This window comes from Lonchura striata, chromosome 19 (genome assembly GCF_050655825.1).
Source record: "Lonchura striata isolate lonStrDom1 chromosome 19, ASM5065582v1, whole genome shotgun sequence".
In the NCBI taxonomy this organism is placed as follows: Eukaryota; Metazoa; Chordata; class Aves; order Passeriformes; family Estrildidae; genus Lonchura; species Lonchura striata.
In genome coordinates this window covers 2,423,282-2,450,300 of record NC_140721.1, presented here as the reverse complement: position 1 = coordinate 2,450,300, position 27,019 = coordinate 2,423,282, and the positions used below count along the sequence as shown (strand labels likewise).

The 27,019-nt window shown below is 42.4% G+C and overlaps 1 protein-coding gene across 15 annotated transcripts in view; it reads right to left on the bottom strand.

Annotated features, from left to right (window-relative positions):
- The window catches only part of BCAS3 (BCAS3 microtubule associated cell migration factor), a 298,450-nt gene that overhangs the window by 167,121 nt on the left and 104,310 nt on the right, over positions 1-27,019 (bottom strand). For all 15 annotated transcript variants that reach the window (XM_085557228.1, XM_077787569.2, XM_085557225.1 and 12 more), the window contains 6 exons: positions 25,191-25,315; positions 24,455-24,620; positions 23,257-23,357; positions 10,944-11,044; positions 7,785-7,981; positions 6,086-6,183 (listed from right to left, as the gene is read on the bottom strand). In XM_085557228.1, coding sequence (XP_085413354.1) covers positions 6,086-6,183; positions 7,785-7,981; positions 10,944-11,044; positions 23,257-23,357; positions 24,455-24,620; positions 25,191-25,315 — 788 coding nt within the window. The remainder of the gene's footprint in view (positions 1-6,085; positions 6,184-7,784; positions 7,982-10,943; positions 11,045-23,256; positions 23,358-24,454; positions 24,621-25,190; positions 25,316-27,019) is intronic.

Sequence of the window (27,019 nt, the reverse complement as noted above, 5' to 3'; positions counted from 1 at the left end):
TCTGTAAACAATCTATTGTTTAGCATTCCTCCACAGAGGCAGAGAAATTTGAATTATTAGTAGTTTGTCCAATGTCATTGGAGAGGTGGCACATTCACCCTCCAATGCACTGGCACCTTTGGAAAACTATAAATGCTGGAGTCAGAAAATAAATTTGCTCATTTTCACCTTGCAATAGCAGTGGCTCGTGTTGTGCTTTCACGTGTCCTAGAATGACACTCAACTCCTTCAATTCAAATTCCACCCATCACAGCAGGGCCTAGACATTGCTGATTTTTGATTTTCACTTGCATCAGTGAAATCAGATGCATGCAGCACTGGTTTTTAAAGGTGATACAGGCTTGGTTTGAAATGCAACCATCTTAGAAGAGATGAATTGCTTCAATCACTATTAGACTGCTCAGCTGTACCACAGGCAAACTGGGATGAGGAGACTCCTCTGTCCCTTGCAGGGTAAAGCTACCCCACATCACCACATTGTGCTGTGGGGACTGAGCTGCCACCTCCAGAACTGACTAAACTACCCACAATTGTCACAGGGTGGAAAATTAAATCAGTATCTAATGATTCTGCTGCCTTTCACTCACTGCTCCTGTGCCTGTCCTCTCCAGTGTACTTCTCCTGCCTCCAGAAAACACCCACCAGTGTTTGGAGACATTAATGCTACTCCATGTATCCCTGCAGCTGAGTCTTTTCCCAGTCCAGGCAATGATCCAGCAGCAAGTGCCCCGTCAGTAGTGTCAGGTCATTTCAATTTCTCCTCACATCTCCCCAGTCTATAGGGCATAGCTGTTTGCAGATGTAATCATGTACACTGCACTGGCATCTTGGAGCCTGCTGGAGTCAGCTCTGTCTTAAGGCTCTCTTCAAAAATCATCAGATAACATTTTCTCAAATTAGATGAAATAAATCAAGTTGAAAACATTCTAAGTACCAGAATTTTGCATTATGCAGCTCATGCACACACACACACACTTAGCAAGGCAGATGAGCTGGATGGAGAGAAAAGGAGCACATGTGAGGAAACAAAGATACCCGAGATATCCCACATGCTGTCACTAGTCAGGGAATAATACATAAAATGTTAAGCAAATAGGTAACACAATAAGCATTTTAAATAAATACATTAACAGGATCAGCACAGAAGTTATTCCAGGAAAGAAACATAACTTAAACTCATGTAAATTTAGGCTGACAGAATGAGTAACTACAAACCAAGCAGCGCTGGGTCGGTTTTTTTTGTGTTCCTGAGCAGGTGATGGCCCCTAAGAGCAGCTTGTTCTATGCCCATTATTAAAACCTCTCAATTACTGTGAAGAACAGCCCAGGGGCCAAACCCCTTCCTTGCCTTCAAAGCTCAGCATTATCCTCTGCAGCCCGGAGTGCAATCTCTATCTGCCACAACAAACCACCTTTATCCCATGCAGGTAATTACAGGTTCAGGTCAAGGACTGCAGCCCGGATTGATTTCATGTCCCTGCAGCCCTGGCTGGCTCCACTCAAGCGGGGCAGCTCGAGCAGCCGTGACACCAGAGCTCCTGGAATGGGAGCCCAGCCCTGGCTCAGCCTGGCATTTCTTGCCTGTGGCAGCAGGGACAGCCTGGGAATTCACAATGTTGGTGACTTCATCTGCCAGCTGCATTCACACATCTTTACTACCTGAATAACTGATCTGCACTGCTCCCAGGCAGCACTTTGTGGTCTACAGCGTTTGGGGATAAATATTTGATTGTGCATACAACAGAAAGGAGCTCAGATGGTTTAAGGTGTGACAGCAGAAGTGTTTATTAAATTCCAACTGAGAGCATTGCTGGACAGTAAAAATTTGTCCCATGGTTTCTGCCTCACAGGTGTGGTGATGAACAATAAAAGGACAACTCCCTCCCCCACAAAGCCTCAGTCAATTCTTCTGTTCATTAAACCCTCTGCAGGCAGAGCTCTCTGTCCATGACCAGCCAGTCACACAGAAAAGAAAGAGAAGTACTAAATTACAAGCTGATTTTAAGTGGGCATTGATTGAAGTAACCAGAAGAGAGCTTAGTATTGTCAGAGTTTCATACAACAGTAATAAACAATCTTCATTAAAAAATGATGTGTGCATCCCCCTGCAGCACAGCACTCGCCAGGTTTCAGTTGAGAACATTAAGGTTCCCCCCACCCCACACACACAATTAACATGAAGAAAAGAATCCTCTGGATCTTTTTCTTCTACAAATTAATTTTATTCATTAAATAATGCCATTCACTGAAATACTTCCCACTCAATTTCAGCATTTATTCTAGGCAAGAAAGAAACAGATTTATGATTCTATTCTGTGATCTCCTCCCAGCAGGAAGAGGCTGATGCAAAAAAAAGAGATTAGACAATTTCTGTGTCAATGTTCTCATCCTCCACTAGCAATGCAACCAAATCATTACTTGGCTGATGGGTAAGTGTCCAAAACCTCTTTGTGTGAGGGAATAAACAAGGCTTTCCATAGACAGACACACAGATGCAGCCACTTTTCTTAAATGAGCAGGGCTGAGGCACAGAGCACACCTGAGGACCTGAGCCCACACCTGGGGTGCAGCTGAAGGGAAACGCTCTGTGTGCACTCAGTGCAGCTCTGTGGGCAAACTCGCTGACAGCAACTGCTGCAAAATCCTTTCCCTGGAGCTCTTCTAGCTCTGGAAGCCCAGAACTGACTATACAGACACCCTAACCTGCCCACAGCCCTAATTTCTGCATTATTTATTATTCAGAGAGTACCACCAGGTTTGATTTTTCAGATATGTAACACATATGATGTATGCCATTCCTTAACAGGTTATGGAATGAAAATCACAGAGATGCCTGGCTGGTGTGGGTGTGCAGAGTGTGACTTTCAGCTGCAGCATCACCTGCACACAGGAGGACTCTGAAGGTTTCTCTTTCATTTCTGGGCTCATGAATAGAACCTGACTTACTGAGGCTTAACCCACCTGTGTCAAAGGCAAGGCCAGGGCCTGAGCACACCTTTGGGGAGGAGGGACAGACACCCTCTGCTTGCTGCACACAGGGAGCAGCTCCCACCTGTGCAGTGGCTCTGCTGCTGCATTATCAGCAAAGGCTTCCTGCTTTACAAACATTTAAATTCACTGTTGTCCCCCTTTAATATTTCCAACTGCCAATCTGGAACAGCATCTGGAATTACAGTGCATTTCATCCTTGAGGGTGTATTCTCTCTACGATGCATATGACTAAAATATCTGCACTGAGGGACAAGTGTCCAGTAGCTTTAGGTGACTGAATTTTTGCAAACTTTTCTTGAAAAAATAAACCAGAGAAGAGCGTCTTAGCAGAATTTTGAGTTGAGAGAAGCATACATTTAAAATATATCCAAGTTACCTTTATAGATTCAGCCATCCACCTTGAGAATGCCACTGTAAATTTTCATTCTTGATTAACAGCTTTAGAGTTTTGCACTTTTTAAATGAAGACTTTTCCAAGTGATCTTATGAGATTGTCTTTAGCACACCACAGTTTTACAGACACATGAGGAAAAATCCATGCTTAAAAAAAAAAAAAAAGCACACAAACTGCTTAATAAATGCAACAACAAATTGTCACCAATGGGGGAGAAGGAAGGAAGCTCTTGGGAATGGCAGAAGGATAATGGGAGATGATAAACATATACTTGAAGTCTTTTGATAGGAAGGAGAAGTGATGAGTCAGATAAGCAGAGGCGCCACAGGGGTTGCATCTCCAAGCAACAGGCAATCAAAGCTCCAGATAAGCATCTTCATAAAGTGCAACAGGCTCCAGTGCAGGGGCAGAGCTGAACAATCACTTCCTGGTTCAGCACAGGCAGGAAAAATTTATGACCTATTTAAAAATCCTTCAAACCTAAAAATGTCTTTTCCATAAAGAACATCAGCTGTGTAGGGCATGCCATGGGAAGAGCAGGAAATGAGAATACTTGAAGTGGTGGAGTGGAACACAAAAACTCAATGTTGTACATGAGTGGTGTTAAAACCAAACCCTTCCCATCCACAGCTGAGATTAATGGAGTTTTCTGCACATCTCAGAGGTGGGAGGAGAAGAAAATAAGCATAAAATACTCTTCTTTCCTTTGCTAGACCCTGTTACAAGAACAGCCCGAAATCTCAAAACCAGTGTATATCTATTTTCCTTGTGTCTCCTTTGCTCTGCAACAATTCACACCCCTAAACCATCACAAAATTTAGAATCTGAACCCCTAAGTTCTGCATGGGAAAGAGTGAGGATCAGGTAATACAAAACCTGCAAAGAGACGCTAAAATCCCTGAATCAAAAATCAATTCCAACCCAACCTGTCTGGGTGACGTAAATAAATTACTGCCATCAGCATGCCCCTAACAAAACCCACGTATTGTGTACCAGAAACTTATGAAGTGTTATAACCAAACTGAGTCACTGCTGTACAGTAAATATATTTTCAGTGTCCTAACAATGCACACAATGGGTTTTGGCAATTTTAATCTAGACACACATGTAAAAGGCATTACAAATGAGGCTTCATCACAGTCACATGAGTCAGTTCATATTAAAGCCCCATCCACACCTCAGGAAAAGTTGCTCAGCATGGAAGGGGCACAGACAATCCTGTGTGTCCATTGTTTCTGCTGTAGATGGAGTAACCAGCTTTAGGAAGTGCTACGGTTACAGAATGATCCCATCTCAGAATTCCTGCACATCCCTGGTACAGGTGAAGGCACTCCTCCTGCACAGGAGGGAAAACTCCCCACCCTGATAATGCTGATATCTCCCTCTGTATCAGCTGATAGTGAGGCACAGCTCTGCCATTAATCACTCTGAATCTCAAGTGTCACATACACAGCCTGAAGCACTCCCATGATTCCAACTTGGAACCTTTTAGGAGCAATAAGCATAGATGAACTAGGCAAAAAATTCATAATTGATGCATTAATATTTTCTTCATCAAACAATTATTTTCAAAATTACTTTGCCATGTAGTAAAACAAACAAAATTCCCCTTCAATAATCAGCACCAGATGTTTGTCTAAGCCCAACAGGAATTAATTTAACAACTTTTAAATATTTGAAATGGAATTTATAAGGACAATTCTCAATATCCAAAGTAAATGGGGTTACTATTGAACTCTGTTATAAACACATACATGAAATATCCTGTAATACCCAAATAAATTCATTTGGCAAACAATGAAGTGTATTGGACTCAGCATTTACATCAAACAGCAAACAGAGTCTGAAACAGGAGCTTTTATTTTAACTCTCTTTAAACCAACCTTCAGAAACCCCTTTCTGTATGTGTTACAGTCTCTTTTTACAGTTTAACCTCAATCCAATCAGGAGTCTCCAGGGATTTTCAAATCACTAAAGATTAAAATCCTCTCCGACTTGACTGCTTGACTAATGCTGTGTGTTTAATAATTCTACTTGTGAGAGATTTTATTTGACAAAATCCTGCTGTGTGGACCCTCAGACACTGTGCAGCTGCACTGGAACATAAAGCTCTGCTGCTGCCCTTGTTTCTTTAGACAGGCTGTTCCCCAGCACTGAGGGAAAAGAGAACTTTATAGTACATCTATTACTCTGTTGATATTAACACAACCACTGTAGTATTAAATCTACACACTCTTTTCAGAGCAGAGCAGTGAAAATGTGCCTATTACACAAACATTAGATAAACTCTCCTGTTGTCCCGACTGTTCACAGAAATCAATTACATTTATGATTACATTTCAATGAAAGCTACTTTATAAACGAGCTGGAACTGTAATATTCTATGCTTTAGGCATTCATTAATAAAAGCATTTCAGTGTTAGTATTTGTAAATGTTCTGCTTTTTAGTTTAGGCAATTTTTAGCATTCTATAGCTCATGTTAAACTTTACATAAATAGTGTATCCACATCTTACCACAACGCTGCGACTTCACATTTGAGTGGTAAGAGGGGAGGGGTATTGAGTATTTGTATGAGACAGCACTTACCCTGCAGTGCAGAAAACCAGGACACCCTTGATAGCAACTATTAGTACACATTACCAGCCAAAACAAAAGAGCAGTTTGATGCCCACGACACAGAAAATGAGGCTGTTCCTACCTGAAGTCGCGTCGATGACCGTGGAACCGCCGCGCCGGTCGGCCGCGGGCCGCGGTGACCCCGGCATGCTGACGGGCTCCGAGCGCACCGGCTGGATCCTGCCAGGCACACAAACCACACGCTCAGCCAGGCTGGAAAACACCTCGAAGATCATCCAGTCCAACCCAGAACCTGACACGTCCTCATCAACTGAAGCGTGGCACTGAGTGCCTCGTCCAGTCCTACTTTTAACAGGTGCAGGGATGGTGACTCCACCCCTGCCTGGGCAGATGAGTAACAATCACCACCTGGCCACGCTCAGCAGGGCCCAATTCCATACAAACAGCTGGGACAAGCAGCCAGTAATTGTGAAATGGCTTAAAAGTTGTTAAAACTTCTGATTTCCCTAACTTGTTGCAGCTGTGATTGGGATAATCTACCCAGAGACTCAAAGTGGATATTTCCAAAGAATGGCTCTGATGGGAGCTCTCAGGAAGCCTCAAAGGAAAAAGCTCACCCTACCCAAAAAAGCCTCCACTGACCTCCTCAACAGCAGAATTTTAAAGACCCATTTGTAATTGTTGATTCCTTTTATAACATAGATCTGTATTACTTATTTTTATTTCTGCATGTGTATACATATATATATTGGAAATCAGGTGACTCATGACTGTTGAGAGTCCAAGACACAGCTGGATCCCATTGGTCACTGAACCCAGACAACTTCACCAGAATCCAACCCAGCCATCCCTGCAGGTGAACAATCTCCACACCACATTCCACATGGGGAAAACCAAGGAGCAGAGATAAAGATTGTTTTCTCTTCTTCTCTCTGTGCTTCTCCTGAGAGACAGAATTCTGTCTCTGTCTGGAGAATGTGAATGTCACATATATATTAAAAAAAAATGGATAGCCACATCCTTACTCATGGCAGTAACTACACACAAGGAAAAATCACTCATTTCAAACCCACGGATTTCCAGTCCAAAGACAATCTGCCCACTTTTCATGGGATAAGTAATTTTATCCATCTCTCTTGCTTTACTCTTAAGAATTTCAGACACAATCCCAAATAATCCAAGTCCCTACCACAGAACTTTGGACTTCAAATCACATGCAGAGTCAGGAGCATGGAAATTTGTTAAATCTGGAGTTACTGGGCAGGACACAAGCACTTTGAGCATAAATCTCTTCTACAAATCACCAGTAAATGTAAACCCACAGTTACCTTCGCTCTCCTTCCTTCCTTTTGCCTACCCCCTGCCCCCAATTCCAAATCAGCTAATGTCCAAAACCAGATGAATTAAATACATGAAAAAGAATTACAAGGAAGGAAAAAAAGGAGTGGGAAAAAAACAAAAACAGGGAGGAGGAAAACATTCCAGAAGTTCACTTACTGTTCCAATGCACTGACTGCTGTCTAAATTCATGGCATAAAGCTCCCACTCACGTCTGAGAAAATGAATTTATTAAGCAATGCAGACACTGTGAAAGGCAAGAGGACACTGAGCAAGGCCACCACACTTTGTGCTGCCTTTGCCTGCCATGTGCCCAAGAAGGGGCAGCAAAAGGAATCTGAGCTGCTTGGCCTGGATGGATTTTTCTCATTGGTACATCACACACTCTCCCAAGCCATTCCTCTGTACAAGCCTGATAAAAACTGTGATGCGCCCTACACACAACAAATGTGAGACAGCTGGGAAATTGGTTTTATTTCTACCTGAGGCTGTTGAGATCGAGATCATCTGTGTCAAAGTCCAGGAGAGGCTGCGGGGTGTCGCTGGGCCCGTGCGACTGCAGCACGGAGGAGCTGGAGGAGATGACGGTGGTTTGGCCTGAGGGATGGATGGTTTTGAACTGGAACTGAGGGCCCATCCACAGGCGGCGATGAGGCCCAGTGTGAGTCACGATTTCCACCTGTGGCAAGGGGATATGGGCAGTGCTTAACACAGAGCTTCATTTAATGAGTGGCTCTTTCCGTGTGCCAGCTCCTGGAATCCCGCTGTTCTCAAGTGAAAAGGGTGTTCTGAGGAATGTTTAACAAAGCAAAATTGGGGGTGTCTTTGCTAGAGAATGATGCTTCAGCCAAAGCCGAGAGCTTCTTGCAGAGACCTGAAAGCTCACGAATCACCAGCCTCAGGACACTGAACTCCAGTTCTTAAATTGTTCTAAAGATCAGAGCTTCATCCTGGCCACCGCTTCACCTTATCCTGTTCTTTCCTCCCCTTGCCATGATGAAATACACCCCAAAACTTGAATGCTATGACCAACAGGGAACACATTTCTGCCTGAATCTGCATGGAGCAGAGAGAGGAACCAAGAGCCCACGTTCCCAGGCATCCCCCAGCCCGAGCAGGGAGAGGGAAGTGCTTCCAGAGAGCTCCTTCCAGCTTTGTTACAGCTGCTTTGTGGAAGTTCACAGCTTAAACTGCTTCCCATGGATACAGTGAGAGCTGGACTGCAAATCACAGCTCCTAATTCCTGTTGGCACATGTGGGGAGAGGCTGGCACGGAGCATCTTGTGGGAAGTACAAGATCCATAACCCAGAGCCATGGGAAGAGTGCTGGGAAGAGCCCAGGTCACGCTCAGCAAAGGAGCAGAACCATGGATGTGCCACGCACAGGGTCCACACAAACACATCCATTTAACCAAAATTCTGACAATTCAACAGAAGTAGCCTGTCTGTGATCAGGAAAACTGTAAATAAAAGAGTAAACAAAGCATGCAACTTCTGTAATCAAGAGAATAGAATCATTAAGATCATGGAAAGATCATGCAATACAAGACTAAAAATCAAAAAGAGCTTTTAAAGATCAGTAAAAGGAAAGATAAAATGTAAATATTAGGATCTGGTGAATTCATACTTCTAAAACAGAAAATAGATATGAAGTACTTATCAGTTTCTGCTAAAACACCAATCAGCTTCACAGAAGAAATGCAAATTAGTGAGGGAATTAATGAAAACAGATTTTTGTATAGGTACACAGATATATACTAGTAGTGGCTCTCCATCTTTAAGGAGCAATTTGAAACCCTGGATGATGTCAGTTCTCTGCTAATGTCAGACAACAACCACAGCCTATGCAGCTCTGTTTCCGTCTCTGCATTTAGCTCAGCCTAACTCAGCTTGGCTGCAGCCATTTCTGAGGCAAGTAGCTTTTATGTAGCAGCGTAAATTAGGCCACAGATAAAGTAATCTGTATTTTAAGCTTGAAACCATCAGTGTCACAGAGCCGAGAGGTAAACAGATGCCTTTGCAATTTTACTGAGGCTATGGCCAGATGTTCCTATTCACTCTCCTGTTGTGTGCAGGACAAACATATTGTATCTACTTCCCACTGACAGCACACATTACCCACTGTTCTAATTGAAAAGTTGAAGTGAAGGGCGGTGTTTTTTCACTGCTTGCTGTTACTGTTGATAACAACACTTTAATTTTGAAAAACATCCTTGCACTTTAGGCTTAATCTGAAGTGGCTTGCTCGGGGAGCACCAGCGTTGCTGTGCTCCAAGGGCTCCTCATCACTCCTGCTCTCAGCAGGAATTAAACATTCCAGGAGCATTCTCAGAATTATCTGTCTTCTGTGACATCACTTGGGATTTTTTTTTTCCCTTTATAAATATATTTACTCTTCTAGGGGGATGGATGTGGAGACATAATGTAGGTGTGCCATAATCTCTTTTCCCCTGGAGTTTCACCACAGCAGTAAAATAAGGAAATACCTCCAAACAGTCCTGGACAGGTGGAAAACTACAGGTAAAATCTGGTCCCAGTGAGCTCAGAGATAAAATTCCTGTTGACTGCCCTGATTGAGAAGTTTCATCATCTTTGTGCTCTGAGAAATCAGACACAGCACAAACAAATGAGACACCTCAATGTGCAGCCACATCTGAAACCTCAGACAGGTAAATGAATTCACATGACTGGATTCCCCAGTGAATGCTCCTCCTGGACAGGTCCATGTGGAAACCTAACCTCTCATTTCAGGAAAAAGCTGTGTATGATTTATTCACCAGTGGGAGAAGCAAATCCCATCCATAAATATTTCATATTTATGCCATACACCCCAGCAACACATTTAATGCATCACTCCCATCACAACATTGTTCTTAAACCAGAGGAAACTCACCTAATTTGTCAGGGTGAATTCCATGGATCAGGTACCTTGTAATTGCTTTGGCAAATCCAGAGCATTTGTAAATTTTATTTATTTATTTAACTCTAATATTTCATTTCTAACAGGAACTAATTCTCAGTGTATTATTCATGACCTACATTCTTACAACTGAGGTTCTGTTTTAAGCCAAATGGTCAAGTATTTACTGAGTTCTTACAGAGAAGCTTCATTGACTGAGACAAAGCAAGATTGGATAACAAGACAAAGATTAGACCTAAAGATATAAAAAGCTTTCACCAAGCATGATAGTTTTAAAGCAATGCAGTATTTATATCTGGGCAGAATTCACAGGAATTCTCAGTAGGAAATGATAACCAGGAAAAAGAAGGAAGTAAACCAGCTACTGCCCCCTTTTTATGGCCAGAGGAAGGTCACCACCCAAAAGGCACCATCATTCTGCCAACTCCCTTCATCCCTGTCCAAAAAGGACCATGCCAGGAGAAAAAGGGAGGCAAGGTCACTTGCTGCTGCCAGCTGAAACTTCCCACTTCATGCTGAGCTTCCCAGGGATGTGATAGTGTCAGGAATGCTGGGGCTTTACCTGCTTTGGGACCATCAGATCCATACCCACGCTCGGCAGTGGGGTCAGTTTTACACACAGCAATGCCCTGGCTGTGGGAGTTTACTTCCCACTTGGAGGAAAGTTGTGAATTTTACTTCCAGTGGCTGTTTTCCTGAGCTGGAAGCCCCCAGAGCATACCTGTGAGAGCCACTCCTCATCCTCCTGCCCGCTGTGGTCGGAGGCCAAGCTGTCGTAGGACTCGTGCCGGGTGATGGGGCCAGGGCTCCCCGGTGGCACCACTGCAAAAAAACCCACAAAATCAGTTAAATCTTTTATTTAAAAAATATAAAAAAAAAGTTTTTAAAATAAGTTAATGGCACAGCAACGTATGTTTTCCTAAATCTGTGACAACAAATTTTCTAGAAGCACAGAAAGAGATCAATTATTGACATGAAAAGGATGAAAAAGATTCCTGCTCTTTGACTTGGATGTATCCATACAGCCAGCAGGATAACCCATTTGCTCTTCTTCCCTTAACCTGAAGTTCTTAAAATATCAAAATATTTTTATATTCCCACATTTTATAATCAAGGTTTTTAAAATTTTTAAAAACTGTATTATTGCAAGGTTGACCTTTATGTGTCAAGCTTCCAACCACTAGAAATTTTTACAGCCATGTAGTAAATCCTCAATAATTGGAGTTTTAATGGCAAAGCAGACACAATGGTAGCCATAAATACAGAACGGCGCCTATGTAATGTAAACAGCTTTGCATATATCCATACATTTTATGGAATAAAAGGATTTCCATCCTGTTTTGTGTGTATCTGAAGCTACAGAGCCATTTTCACACCTCTGGATCACAGAGTGTCCATATTCTCAAACTTGCAATGTCTCAAATTCAGCTCAATGCCCAACTTATTCCAGAATTACTCCAACTGCCAGAAAACCTAGGACATATTCTTACAAAGGAAGCTCAGGTTGGATATTAGGAAAAATTTCTTCACTGAAAAAGAGTGGTCAAGCAATGGAAGAGGCTGCCCAGGGAAGTGGTGGAGTCACCATCCCTGGAAGGGTCCAAACAGTGAGCAGAGATGGCACTTCATGGTGTGGTTTCGTGGGCATGGAGTCAATGGTTTTGGAAGTATTTTCCAACCTTAATGGTTCTGTGCTTCTATGGTAAAGCACCAAGATTTTCCCATGAGATATATCAGGAAGAAATTCCTCCCTGTGAGGGTGGAGAGGCCCTGGCACAGGGTGCCCAGAGCAGCTGTGGCTGCCCCTGAATCCCTGGCAGTGCCCAAGGCCAGGCTGGATGGGGTAGCTAGTGGGAGGTGTCCCTGCCATGGCAGGGGTGGAATAAAAGATCTTTAAGGTCTCTTCCAAACCAAACCATCCTGAGATCCTCCATTTTCCCTGCAATCCCCAGTCTGTGCCTGTGCACACCCACGTCTTGACAGCCCCAGGAGTTATTTCAGCTCTGTCTTCACCAGTTTTCAGATAATACAGAAACCACCTCCATCTGCTCCCTTCATCCCTGACAGACTGAATTCCATGACTGAGGGACGTGTCTGTCTAGTCCAAACTCCTGTTAGAGAACACACACTCCTCCCTGAGGATTCACAGTACAATCTGAATATTAAATCACAGCACCCACTTCTCTTCCTCTAAGTTTATACTTAAAACCAAAGAAACAAACCCATTATTTTGACCCATTTTGCTGTTGCCCTCATGCTCCCCACATCTCCTGGCTCCCTACTCTGAATCCTCCTGCCTGTTTCAGAGAGCACACCTGATCAACTGCAGGCTTTCCTGTTGCTGAACTCCCTAACAAACTTCATGGCTCCAGCAGATGGTTTTGCTTTCAAACCAAGGGGAACTTTATGGACTGATCTTTTTTTTTTTTTTTTTTTTTTTTTTTTCTTTCTATCCCAGAGCTGTCAAGATTAGGGAAGCTGCAAAACCACAGCCCAGGGAGCAGCATCCCCCCTGCTTGGTCACTATTTCTCCCTTGAGGAATACTTTTACATTTTACTGGAGGTTCAAGATGGCTTTACAGCGAGAAAGAAATTTGAAAAAAAAACCAACTAAAAAGCTGAACCAATGATTAGTTTTGGTGCTGCACTGGAAGCCTTTCCCTGAGGAGTCACAGGTCTTGTCTTTCCACGCAGCTTCTGAGCTCAGCATTAACTCTTTCCACCCAGGAGTGATGAAATGCTGAATTCCATGGAAAAGCTCTTCCTGAGAGTTCACCAGCAGGGCAGCAGTGATAAAGCCTCAGCTGAGGTCAGCCCTCAGTCATTTATTTGGCTGTTTAATAAAGCAGCATTTCTGTGCCACACCTATCACAAAAGCAGCTTCGAGGAGCTGGTTGGGATGGGGGATCCCAGCTGCTACTCCCACCATTCCCAGTGGGAATGTGCAGTGTGCTGGGAGAAGTGACCTTACCAGACAAGTGATCCTCGCTGGAGATCTGCCATCCCTGTGCTGCTTATTACAAATGTACATATGGGCATGGTTTTCCAAGTTAAAAATGCCCTTGAAGTTGTAGGGACAAACACGGTGTAAAAACGCAAAGGCCCCTTTTCCTCTTTCCCCCCTTTTCTGGGCACACACCTCTCACATCGGTATCAAGCTCTGAGATGAGATTAATTTAACCCTGGAAAGCCATTTCCAGGAATTTGAGCTCATGAGTAATCTTTTATCTTCCAGCTTAATTCTTTGAAAATCTGAATTCACACTGAAAATTACAACAGACTCACCCATCAGTGAGGTTATCCTGATGCTGCAACACGGAGTATTTTAAATTTCTGAAGAATTTCCCAACCACGCAAGATAACAAATAATAGAATTCCAATTCTTGCAAAGCTTTGTGGCAAATGCTTTTTGCTGGTTCTCTTGTAATTTCTCTTTCATTGGGAAAAGTCACAAATGGAGCAGACAAAGCAGGAGCAAGAAAGCTTTGGCTGCACAGAGATATTTTACTGCAATTGCAGGTGGTTTGTACCTTCCTAAAATAATCAATTCAATGCCTTTCTCTGAGCTATGCTAACTTTTAACTTTTCCTGTTCTCACACCAACATCTGGAACAAACACATCAAATATCTACAACTGAGTTTGTTTAACCTAGAAATACACAAAATGAAAAAGTACAAAAAATAAGTGTTAATTAAAAATCTAAGGTGAGAATTCAAACATACAACTTCTGTCTGTGCAGTATGACAGGACACGAGTTCCTACAGCCTGCTTATTAAATCAATCCAAAAATGAGCATTCAAGGACGCTTCTGAAAAACTGGACTGATATCTATAGCAAAAATCAGAGTTTTGCCAGCAATATTTGGCAAGGGGCAAAAAGGATCTTTGAGCTGCCCAAAAGTAATAATGGCACCTTTACTCTCTGTCCTCCTTCAAGGGAAAGGTTGACAGCCTCCCTCCTCTGCACTGACAGGACTGATGTTACCATTATATTGAAGGGAAATTGTATCTGGAAAAAAACACATTGCAAATGAAGTTATTTGTGTGATAATTGTTAGTGCCAGGAAAACTGCACAGAAGGGACTGTGGAGACACAAGTGTCAACACAAGCCAAAGCAAAGGCTGAAATACAGCAGAGCTGATATTTCTCTGGAATTCCAGGACCTGACTCACACAGTTCCATGAAAAAGGATGAAAAAAAAAAAATCCCTCATTGTTTAAAAACTTCTCCATGATATTTACTGACAAGTGAAGAAAACAAACAATTTGTATTAATCTCAAATAATTTGCAAAGACATTCCTGCCACGTGAGCAAGACCTAGATAAATACACATTGGAGGAATATTGGAATTAGCACACAGTGGATTTGTTCATGGATGGGCTAATTACACAATAAATACCTAAAGCTAAGACAAATCTTCCTTCAAAGATCATAAATTATCATCTTTCAGCAGCATAAAAGTGTTGGAACAAAGAACCACTACAGTTCAATTGTAGTGCGAGCACTTATGGCTTTAATTTGGGAACAATAAATCATTAGTTTTACTTAGTTTTGTGTACTTCTCGAACCAAAAGGTTTTCATTTTCTCATTTATAGAAATAAGCTTTGCACAATTCAATTTAATTGAGAGTTATATATGAAATTCCCAATGTGCTCTTCTCTAAGGGCTGCATGTTTGTCCAAATTAAGAGCAAACAAAGGCATCTGAGCACCACAAAGCCTGTTTGTTTGGTGCTGCCTGCCATGCACATGCCTGCAGACACCCAAAGAGTTTGCCTTTTCCATCCCCATAATTATAATTTAATATAATTAACATGAATAATGTCAAATCAGTTTCTAACATGCAGTAGAACTGTTTCTATGTACTCTTAACTAACCCCTCCAGTCTCTAGTGATGGCTGTGGTGAACAGGTACACAGGATAAAAATGACATGTCCCTTGTTTTCGTAAGAACCCCACTCTAACACCTGATTCTGATGCTTTTTCTCTGGTTCCTCAGTTACATCTAGATGGTGTAGAGACCTGAGGTAATCACATAATTGTCAACAAATTCAGGGGTCCTTGTGCTGGGATTCAGCTCCACAATTTGAATTATTTCCTTCACGCCTTTGTTCCATGGCATCAGCAGCAGAATGTGATGGTTTTGGTTCAGGTCTCCACGGAGCCACACCAAATTCACCACATCCACCTTTGTTCCTGTTACTGATGTGCTCTCAGCTCTGGCAAGGCTGGTTTTGGTGTCCCACAGCTGTGTAGCTCACACCCAGCACGTGCTTTGTGGGTTTGTGTCACAGTTGGTGCTCTGCGCCTCTGGCTCTACCTCTGCTCAAGTGTGACAACAAAGCAAAGGCCAGGATTTCATTTTGGGCAGAACACTCACAGCCACGTTAACAATAAACTGTTTGTAGGATGGAGATACGCCCCATGTAATTTTTCTTGTGGCTGCACGTTACCGAACAAAGTTCTGGTTTTAATGCAGTTTTCAGCTTGTAAACTCCTACAGGAGCATGGCACGCAAATTAAAATATCCTCTTTTTCCCAAAACTACTCCCTGCTCTTTTTTTTTCCTGTTAGGACTTTCTGAGATTCTTGTATGCATAAATATAGTAAAATTAAGCTTAAAAAGGGCTATAAAGCAGGAGTTTAGCCAGACTGACAGTTATTTCATACCACCAATTGGTTAGAGCTGGATTCATTGGACCATCCACTCTCTGTATCAGCACTTTAATAAAGACATAGATAGCTCTGTAATTAGGAGATTAATTCTTCTTAGATGTTCTTTTTTTGACAACTGCTTTACTTGCTCCTTACTCACACTGGTCTGATAGTCAACAGTCTGGATTTTTGCCCCAAAAAAGACTGGTATACATTCCCTGCACTTAACTTTAGCTTCTGCCTCCAAAGTTCCCTTAGGAGGCCCGTCAAGTACAATGCACTTTTAAACCTGTGCAGAGCTAGAACCCGATATTATTCACAGGATGGAACACCTTAAAGCTGCTCAACACTCAGCCTGTGAGCAGACAATCGGTTGGGCACCACAACAGAACAAATATATTCTTTTCTGAGTTAAAGAATAATTTCAACTGCACGAACCCACGGTGAAATCCATCTGATGGCCATCTTTAAAGAATTATGGAAGAGGTAACTATTTCTATAATTCACCGACTTCAAAAGTATGTTTGACATTATTGTCGGGAAAATTATGTTAACCATGGATTACTGTTACAATCAAAGTATGTAGTGAGAAGTCAAGAGGCTTAGTAGTAAATTTTCAAAGCGGTGCGTGGGGATTTACCCGTTTGACTCCCATTAACGGCAATGGGAGGCGCGCGGCGAAATCCCCGCACGCCGCTTTGAAAACTGACCCCTGCGTGCTCACGGACCCTGCTCTAAGGACTTCCAGATGACCATGCAAGAGGAGGAAAGAACCATTTCAGCATGTGCCCTTGTTCATTACTGTTGTTTGTACACATCTGAAAGTGTTTGAGTTGCTGGGCCAGCGCTGTTTCCAGCGCTCGGGTTATAAAGCGCGCGTCGGGGCGGGCGAGCTGGGCTGAGCTGAGGAAGCCACGCACCGGCCCAGGGGTGTCCCTGCATCCCAGCCTCAACAGGGACGGTCCCAGCAGCCAGTGCACCTTGCAGAGTTCATTGTCATCTGTATTAGTTCACAAATATTTCACGAGAATGTTTCGTGAGTTACTCCACTTCTCACTCAAGGATTTACCTATTTACCCCGATCACTCAGTGCTCCGCCAGAAATTAAATTTGCTTCCTTTTTACACTCAGTCCTGGTTCTTGCAAGGAGCAGAAAGTGCAGGCTACAGTTTTAGGGAAATGTAGTTTTCCCTAAAAAAAAAAAAAATTACCAGGAACACAATTTCATTAGAAACATATTTTCTGAAAAAGGAAGGGAGGCAGATTAACCTGCACTCTGTCACGCCTCCAGGTGTAAGAAGCAAACTTGAAAATTCCATTTTCACCATTTGTGACTCTTTCCAGCAAAACCCAAACACATTCTGTATGAGAAATGCCTGCTTGGAATCAGTTTTCTCCAGGAACATTGTAATCTTAGTCATAAACACATATATATATATACTCACATATCTATAATATAGTAGTACTATAATAAAGTAGAATTTCATGAAAATGCTTCACTGATTTGAGGCAACATTGGGTAGAAAGAATAAAATAGCAAACTGGGAATGTAGAAAATCCTCTGGCACTCTGGTTTTGCAGTTTTAAGCCTGGAACACTCAACCGACACCACTTGGTGGCAAGGCCCTCACCTGTGGCACTGGGTACAGCTGATGGGCAGGAGTTTGGGCACCATTCACATGGCCAGCACAGGAAAATGAGGCAGGTGGAAATGTTCACCCATTTCCCATGGTTTGTTCCAGCTCCTCTCCACAGCAGCTCAGGTGAACTCAGGTGAAGCTCCCCCACTCCAGGGCAAGCTCAGAGCTGGGTTTGGATAGCAATGGACTCCAGAAATGGGCTACGTTCAACTGGCCAAGAGCAGAACCAGCAAAGCCCACCAGAGAGGCTGAATGGAGCAGCTGAAACTGCCCCAAGCTCCTGCTTGAGCGTGGCCCTGCCACAGAGCCAGAGCAGAAAGAGGCTTTGAACACCTCGTAACCACACAGCAGAGTAATTGTTGTTACTGCACAGGCTCTGCTTTTGATCAGTTTTACTGTTTGAAACCCAGCCCGTTGTGTCAGACGTTGAACATACCCAGAGCAGGAGCAGCTCTGGCCTCCCCAGAAATGCTACACAACTCTACAGTTACATATACAGAAAGGGATGCACCAGCACCTGCATTCCTCCATCCCAAGTCCATTGCTAAAGATGCACCCTCAAAAGAATGCACGGAGAAAGGAAGAGGTACAAGACAAAATGGGATTATCAGTCCAGTTCATTCAGCTATGAGCAGAACAGCACCACGCTCTGCTGTGCACTGAGGAGGGCTGGAGGACCAGAATGTCCAGATTCCTCCTGTGGCACTCCTTGGCTGTCATTCCAGGCATCACAGCTTGGTTTTCACAGTGTCTGTGTTCACAGCACATATTCACAGTTATTTAATACACTCTTACACTATCTTACCCTCAGACTTTCCACAATACTCACTAGATCTGTGGATGTAATTATTATTTCTGTCAACTGAATGTATGAAAGGAACATAAAAGGGGCCATAAAGAACCACAATGCTGCTTGGAGACAGAAGTCTTGCCCAGGGTGCACAGCTTTCATTAGAGGGAGCAGGAAGTGCAAACATGATGTCAGAGCTACAGAGATTATGTGTATAAATGGTGTTATCATTTAACCCAAACAAACTGCAGGGAAAGGCTCACCCCCTCCCTTTGAAGACAATGGACAGTTACTAAATTGGACTTGTAATGAAAGCCATTTTCAGTGCAACACAAGATATGTGCAACAGTTGGTCCAGAAATGAAAATCTGTTCTAACAGCCAAAAGTCAAAGGCAGCTATAAATACAGGCCTTAATCTTTTCAAGAATCCCTTAACGAAGCCTATAAAACTGATTGTATCTTCAGGCCTAACTCAAGTGCAAATTCTTTCTCAGAAAAATGTAACAGCCCTGCAAGTATGACTTGGAGAGCAGTAAAGGAACAAGGAAAGAGTATACAGAGTGCTGGTTTGAATGCCCACATCTTGGAATACAAATTACATTGCATTTAGAATAAACAATTAATGAGACAGCAGAAGCCTCAGCTACAGGTCCATTTTTCTGAGAGAGAAACGATTTCCAGAAGCGGTCAGAGTGGGATGCAGAAGCACTGCATCTTTCCTTTTAACACAACAGAAATGCTCTTTGATTATTTAAAAGCCAATTGCAAAGATCTGTCTTCAAAACCTCCTATTGCAGGTTTAATAGCAAAGAGGTGCAAGTACACTTACCAGCAACACGGGAGTAAAGTACAGACTTTTGTTTTAACAAAATCTATATTTATACGATTACATTTCCTATGGTTGAGGGCAGCTGTAATTAATGGATTTCCCTCCTTCCCCTAATGCAGTCATTTGTCAATTTAAACACAGAATGCCCAATCAATTTTGATGTATTTAGTAAGCAATTTGTCAGAGTACTGCACACCAGTTAATATATTAATTCTTGTCACTGGCCCACTTCTGACAACTGTAGGCCGTGTCCATGAAACTGGTCCTGATGGGCCAAAACTCTTGCCTGGAATGTGAAGGTGCTCTTTGCAAAGACAGAGGAGAGAAATCAGATCTCAATCTGTTCAATCCCTTTTTGGGGCAGTTTTTGGTCAGTTTTAGGGGTTTTATTCATTAATGTGTTAATTGGCCACATTTCAGATATTGTATCTACTGTGCAACAGAAAAGTGAATTCAGAGTGGAGAGATAAGGAAGAAAGGAAATAAATATAAAATGAGGATGTCAGACTTTCTGGTGATGCAGAGTTACCTATTCCCATGGCAATTCCATTATGTGCCATGAACGGAACTGTGTCAATTCAAACATGCAAAAAACATGTGAAAGAAGTCACACAAAGGAAACAAGGAATAAGTCAGTCAAATATACAAAATTTTGAGGCCTGGTAAAGGAGAGGAAAGAATTCATTTGAAAGAACCTGAACACAGCCAGGGGATTGTCATGGACACGGAAAGCACATCTTAACAGCATCCTCAAGAGTTTATACAACCCAAAGCACCTTAATTCCTAAGTACCAAACAGCAGGAAGAAGGCAGGATTTAAAGAGTAATTAATGACAAAACTTGGCAATTCTGTGGGGAAAGCTTAAACATTGCAAGTTCCTGTGGACACCAAAACCCTCCCGTGCACACGTGCAGTGCCTGGCACAACTCTCCTCCCTGCCAGGCCTGCTAGGACACTTTACACCACGTGATGCTATTTATGTTATAGCAAAAACATCTAGGAAGAATAAAATGTGGCTCAGATTTCCTTCTGTTGTGGTTAGATTTGGAAGTTGCTCAGGACACAGGTGAATAAAGAGGGAATATCAGAGACGCACATAAGATGGAATATTATGTAATAAATGTGAGGAGTGTAGACAAATATCTGGTACCTAAAACCCAGCACTGAAAACCTGAGGATTGTAATTAATCCAGGGGTTTGTGGGATGGACTCACGGGAACAAGTGAGCCTGGAATCTGCTCTGTCAGAAGGAGCTCTCAGACTGGTGATATTCTCTCTGAACTGCTGCAGAGTTTGGATCAGGATCCTGACACTTCCTGCAGGCCAGCAGGTTGTGGAATTTAACATGCAAATTCACTTTCAAGCCATGAACTTACAGAAAGCTGTAAATCCCTCACTTCCCACTTTCTCACCTGTGCAGCAGCCTGAGCTGTGGTAACATGCTCAGGTAGACATGAGCTGCACACACTGATGCAGGTTTCTGCAGCAGATGTCACAGATGACCTCAAAGCAAGGAAACAGCTGTGCTGATCCACTTACAAATACCCTTGGGATAAAGGTCTTGGACACTTGTTGTACAAAACATTTTTTCAAACAATGGTTCCTTGTTCCTTTCTTTCTAGCTACAAATAAAACTTTCAGATTCTTTAAAAAGCTGAACCGTGTGTCGATAACCTAACACAGGATTTTTTGAATATTCTCTGTTAAGCACAAGAAGTCACCGGCCTGGTTTATATTTTTTCAAAGACTAAGGAAGATTTTGGCCCTGTGTTTTGGCATCAAACCTCTTATTTATGAAAACCTGGCCGTGCAGCCCTCCAAGCAGCCTGCCAGACGTCTCATTGTTCTGCCCGGCTGCTGACAGAGGTACTCTGTGCTAAAAAGCACACTGAGGGTTTTTCAATGACCCAGGGGGCAAAGGTCACTTATTATAAATGGATAATGAGACCTAATGCAATGTTCTGAGTGTGGACAAAGAAAGGGTCTATCCATACCCCCTTGTGACTTGGTCATTGAGGCTTTTATTTCCCCTGCACACTTAATGGAGCCAAACAATCGGCAGCAATGCTATAGAGAAAGAGAGAACTGCTGCATTCTACCTCCAGAGACAGCTCCAAAGAGTGACCCTGACCGGCGCCACGGCTGCTCTCAGCACTGACGTGGCAGACAGATGGACCAGCCCCCCTCAGCCCCACCGAGCCATTTGCTGGCAATTAGAGCCCCCCACGGAAGGCACAGCACAGCGAAGCCAGGCTGCAGCTCAAGCCAGCCCAGGGCAGAGCTGCAGGTAAGGACAGCCAAGGAGCTGGGCTCGGCAGCTCTCTAACAGGTGGCTTTTGTGGGAAAGCTGCTTGGATTCCAGTGTCAGGGACTTCATTGAGGAGCTTCAGCCTGAATAAATCCAGAAGACAAAAGTTCAAAGACAATCAGACACAAATTTCTCTGTTATTACCATTTGCATTATGTCCTCTAGATTTTCTGCTGTCTTTAGTGGTTATTATTCCATTATTCTTTCAATTTCACATCCAGCTTAAAGAAGTCCTAATATATGAATTAAAATCTGAGTTAAAAGTCTTATAATTCAAGTAACACAAATTCTTTAATTGGCCATGTTTCAGATATTGCATCTACTGTGCAATGGAAAAATGAATTCAAAGTGGAGAGATAAGGAAGAAAGGAAATAAACATGAAATGAGGATGTCAGCCTTTCTGGTGATGCAGAATTACCTATTTCCATGGCAATTCCATTATGTGCCATGAACAGGACTGTGTAAATTCAAACATGCAAACAACATGTGAAAGGTATCTAAGTCACACAAAGGAAACAAAGGATAATTCAATCAAATATGCAAAACCACTTTAAGTTCATTAATTTGCTGGAATTTAGCTTCTACTCATTCTTACTTTAAAAAGTTTTCAGTACTAAACCACTTGAAATGTGTATTTGTATTCATATGTATACTGTACTGTGTAACAGTATTTGAGCTGTTAATAAAATGTTACTAAAATACAAAAAATGAGTCCCATCCGTCCCTGGTTTCACTCTATGGGATACAAGTGAAACAAGGCAGGAATCTAGCAAAAGAAAATCCAGCCAAAATACAAATCTAATGGTGCTGTATACTACTAAATATATTTTCATATTCTTTTGTACTCTTTGAGTGTTATCCCAATTTTCTGTGCAGCACAGAAGAAGGAAGACTCAAAGTTTGCAGGTTTCCATAACACTCAGATGCAGCAGATGGACAGGTAGAAGCAGCAGATCCAATCTGGCACCAGTGTCCCTTTCACCAGTCCCACCCAAAGTGCCTCCTGGCCCACATGGCCACTTGGTGCATCTGAAGTGCCCCTGTCACATAAAACTGCCTGCACTGACAACTGTGCACAGCTCTGGTTTCCCCAGGAGAACCTCAGCAGATGCCAGGAGCTGCTCCCTCGTGAGACTTCAACTGCTACATCACTTTGATCCTAGACAGAACAGACTTACTCCTCACTGTTACTACTCTTCTCACTTTTAAACTGTCAAATAAAAGAGAAACACTCATTTTTCTACAGAACCATTATAAAAATGTGTGGGTTTGTGTATAGATACATCGTATATAGAGAGCTATAGGTGTATGAATGTTTCTGAATATGCCATGCCATGAAATATTGGCTCTCTGGGAATTAATTATGTGGCTGGGCAAGACACAGGCCAAGGCAGGTGGGCAAGCATCCCTGGCAGCAGTGCCAAGGCTCCTGAGGGAGGCAGCTGTCTGAGGCTGTGGCTGGAAGGAGCCCAGCAACCAGGAGTTCCCAGGGAGAGGGAAATGCAGATGCACTCATTACTGGGCATGGAATTCACAGGAGGAAATGGCCAAAAGCATGAGCAGGAATGAGGTGAGGAAACCTTGAAGATTTCATGGGATCTCGTGGGTGACTCTCGCAGCATCACAACTCTGATTCATGGCAAAAATCCCAACACTACATTCACTGCTCCATCCTTACTAACACAGTTACACACAACCCTACTGTGGGGTTGGACGTCCACTAAAATTGGCTGAAAAATCAACCTGGAAAATCACCCTCTGCTGAAAACGTGCACATGAGACAAGACAAGAAGTTGTCAGCTACTCACAGCCAGCCAGAAGATACTGGTAGTACTGCACAGCATCTGCAGCCAGGAGCAGTGGATGGTTTGCATTAAATGGTGGTTGGAGCTCATTCCACTGAGGAGTTCTGAGGTAAAACACAAGACTATTAATATTTCAGCTAATACAGAGAATGTAAATCAGTGTTTCTGTCATCACATGCAATTATCTATACAAGCTCACAAAATGTTTGTAATTATTTAAATTAGCTTGTTCAAACACTGCAATCCACCACAGGCAGTGGAACAGCAGGGCCAAAACGTGTGGATTGTGAGGCAAAGACAATACTTGGTTGTGGACTGCAGCAGGGATTGCATTAAAAAAACCCAGGAAGGAGGTTTAGATTAAGTTGGTAAATATGTTTAGGACCATTGTATGTCATGCTGACGTTATATAAACACACAAGAGAAACTGGGGAACTTTTTTGTTCTGTTAACTACCACTGCTTCCATCCCGTGAAGTCATTGAGCACTTACTGTGAAAATAAAGCTGTGTAAAGTTATGGATTATTGATCCAATTAGAATTTTCAATTCCATTACAACCTACTCATTTCAACAATAATGGTCCCAAAGTCTGCGTTGTAATTTTAATTAGGGTGGGCCATTCCTAAATAGCTTGGTAAATCAAGTATTGATCACTCCAGTGCAGCCATAAGCAGCACTAAGGAATGTAGGAGCCAAGAAAAATCAATAGAAAAATATTTTAAAACGTCAAAAGCACTGACAACACTTTCTCATCAATTTTTCTTTACTTTCTTCCACATGTCAGGAATAATTTCTTCTACTGTCTTTGGAAATGGTACCTTCAGCTGCTCACAGGAAAACTCACAATGCTTCATCATGGGAACGTTGCTCATGTCTCAGAGCAGAATTCTGTACTTCAACACTACCAAAATAATCGTTCCTAGCCCTTATAGAAAAATAAAATTACAACCTGATCATTTAAAATCACCAATTGATAAGGATCTCTATTGATTCACAGACATATTCATGCCTAGCTCCACACGCAGAGAAGGATTTGGAAGCTTAGCTCCCATTGAGGCACATGAGCAGTGACAGAACTGCATGGAAAGCAAGGCTTGAATCTCTCTCCTTCCACGGAAAACTTTGTGAGTTTGTACACGAGCGACAACCACCGTGCAGCTGAAAGCATGAAAGGATGGAGCAGTGACAGGGATGAGGTACCTGACCAAAGCCCAGCTGGCCCTGGGGCAGGTGACCATCTCCAGGGGGGTGTCGTCGCTGATCTTGGGCGCGGTGCTGAGCGGCCGCGGCTCCAGGACGTGCTCCACCAGGCTGCCGTAGCAGCTGATGATGTACAGCGACTCCACCACGAACTGCTTGGACTGATCTGGGGGCAAAAAGAGAGAAAAATCTTATTGCAACAGCACAGCAGCAACAGAGAAAGCTCTTACAGAAATAGCAGGCTCTGTCTCCTTTTCAATCTCTTGCTTGCAGCTAAAAAGGTGAATGAAAAGTAGGAAAAGGGCTGAGGAGACAAAGAGTAAATTGTACAGAACACACAATTTTCACACAATAGTATGAATATCTCACACAAGAGAAGTTTCTCACCAAGGTGTGTTCAGGTGATTACACATTTCCAAACATTTCTTGTACATTTGCTTTAGCAAAGGTGTTTCATCTTTATCTCATATTTCTTTCAGTGCCACTTCACACAGTACCTTTGGACTGACCTATCAAAGTTGGGTTTCTGTCACTGTATCATAATAAAAGATCAATGATTCATTTCACTAATTAAAATTTCTTGTACATTTTCATTTTACCAAAAGCACCCCAAGCATGTTCCTAAAATTCTCGATTGCCCTTGAGTTTAAGGAACAAAATCTACAAATTGGTTAGAACCTGTCACAAAATAAGAATTTAAGTTTAAATGCAAGGCCTAATTCTGTGAGGTACCGACCTTTTTCTCGTTTGAGACCGGAATTGTTTGCAAACCATGACCTTGAAGCTCCAAAGACTGCAGCAACACAAAACTCCCCTCCCACAGACTTACTGGGTGAAATCTGTGGAGCTGGTTTGGATTTGCTTTAAAGAAAGAACAAAATAAAATTATAGAAGTTAATTCTCAAAAAAATTAAGATGTCCCTTGCTTAACAACAATTTTAAGATATTACTTCAGAAAAGGGGAATATCTGCAGTTCCTATAAGGCTGAGCAGGATTTAGAGATGCTTAGTGTTTCCCAATAACAAATCCAAAATTCCCCTGGAATACTGAACTCATTCACTTGAAGAACAGAACCGGCTCATAATGGAGAAATTAATTGTTTAAAAGACCCGATACTGAACATTTGCATTAAATAGAAACCACTTCTGAAACAAATACAAAGAAATCCTAAATCCTTTGGGAATGAAAATACAGATTCTGGCTCAGCCACTCCAGGTGCTCGATATTTCCTTGTCTTCTCCAGGGGAAGTCAGGAATACCCAGGGGATCTGAGGGACACAGGGTGGCAGGGAAGGGCATGCAGAGGGTACAGGGAGAGGCAAAGGATGCACACACTCATGAGCCACTGTTAGAACACAGCAGGAATTCTAGCATGGAGAAGCAGACTGACACACTGACCCCATGATGTGCACGGAGCAGATCCAGGGCTGTGAGGACGTTTATTGAGGTGTTTCTCCTGACAAAACTATTGGCAGAACATTGTCCATGCCTCAATTCATTAAATCAGGATTTCACCCTTTCTTTAAGATAAAAGCTGTTTAACAAACCCACACAGGATTTTTCTTTCTTCATATCCTCCTCGTTCTAGACCTTTTAATTGAATTATTTTATATTTTTCTCTTCACGCTGTTTCACTGCTCCCTTTTCTTCCTACCCACCCCTCCTTTCCATTTTTCTTCTACTGATTTCTTCTTCCACACAATTTCAGCCTGTGATCAGACCATCCCATTAACCTGGTTTTTACATGACAATCTCCAGTTCTGAGAAGCGTGTGTATAGGTGCACGGAATTCAGCACTAGAAGAGTATTTTTAAACAGCAGAAATCAATTAAAACACAGTATGGTCATAATGATATTTAATTCATACTAACAGATGATACACATGGCAAGCCCATGGTCACATGGACTTGGATCAGAGCTGAAACTCTTGTACATGTGGGAGAAGCTGGAATGTCCCAAAAGAGCAGTTGGAATTTATAGTCAGTAACTCTGGTATTGAACCACCACAAAGCACTTAATATCCAACTGTTAAACCTACAGCTACAGACGAGTGGGTCAGAAATCTGTGTTCCAAAAAGGTCCTGACCATAAATCTATTCCCTTGCTTGCAGTGGCACATCATGTTTCTATATTAGAATATTTAAGTTGTGATTGTGTTAACTAGTAAGTTTTTATCAGCTACTCAGAAAAAAAACCAGAATGGATTTCTTTCACTTTAAAATAATCATCTATCACAGAAAGAGTATTTTTAACCTGATTGTATATTGAGAATTATTTTAGCTCTCACTTTTCAAGTATTCACATAACCATATTCTTTCAGGAATTAAAATATAATCTATCAGTGAATTGCTGCTTACTTCAATTAAAAAATGACTGGGTTTAATACAGAATTCAGGACAGTGTCACCCATCCATCACCACAAAGCAAACCAGAAGCACAGGTATGACTCTGCCATATTCACCTCCTCTTGACAAAAGGATCTTTCCGTCCTGTCCTAATATTCTTAATATTCTCAATTTTTACTGAATGAATTCTGAAGTAAATAAAATGATTTTTCAAGGTTA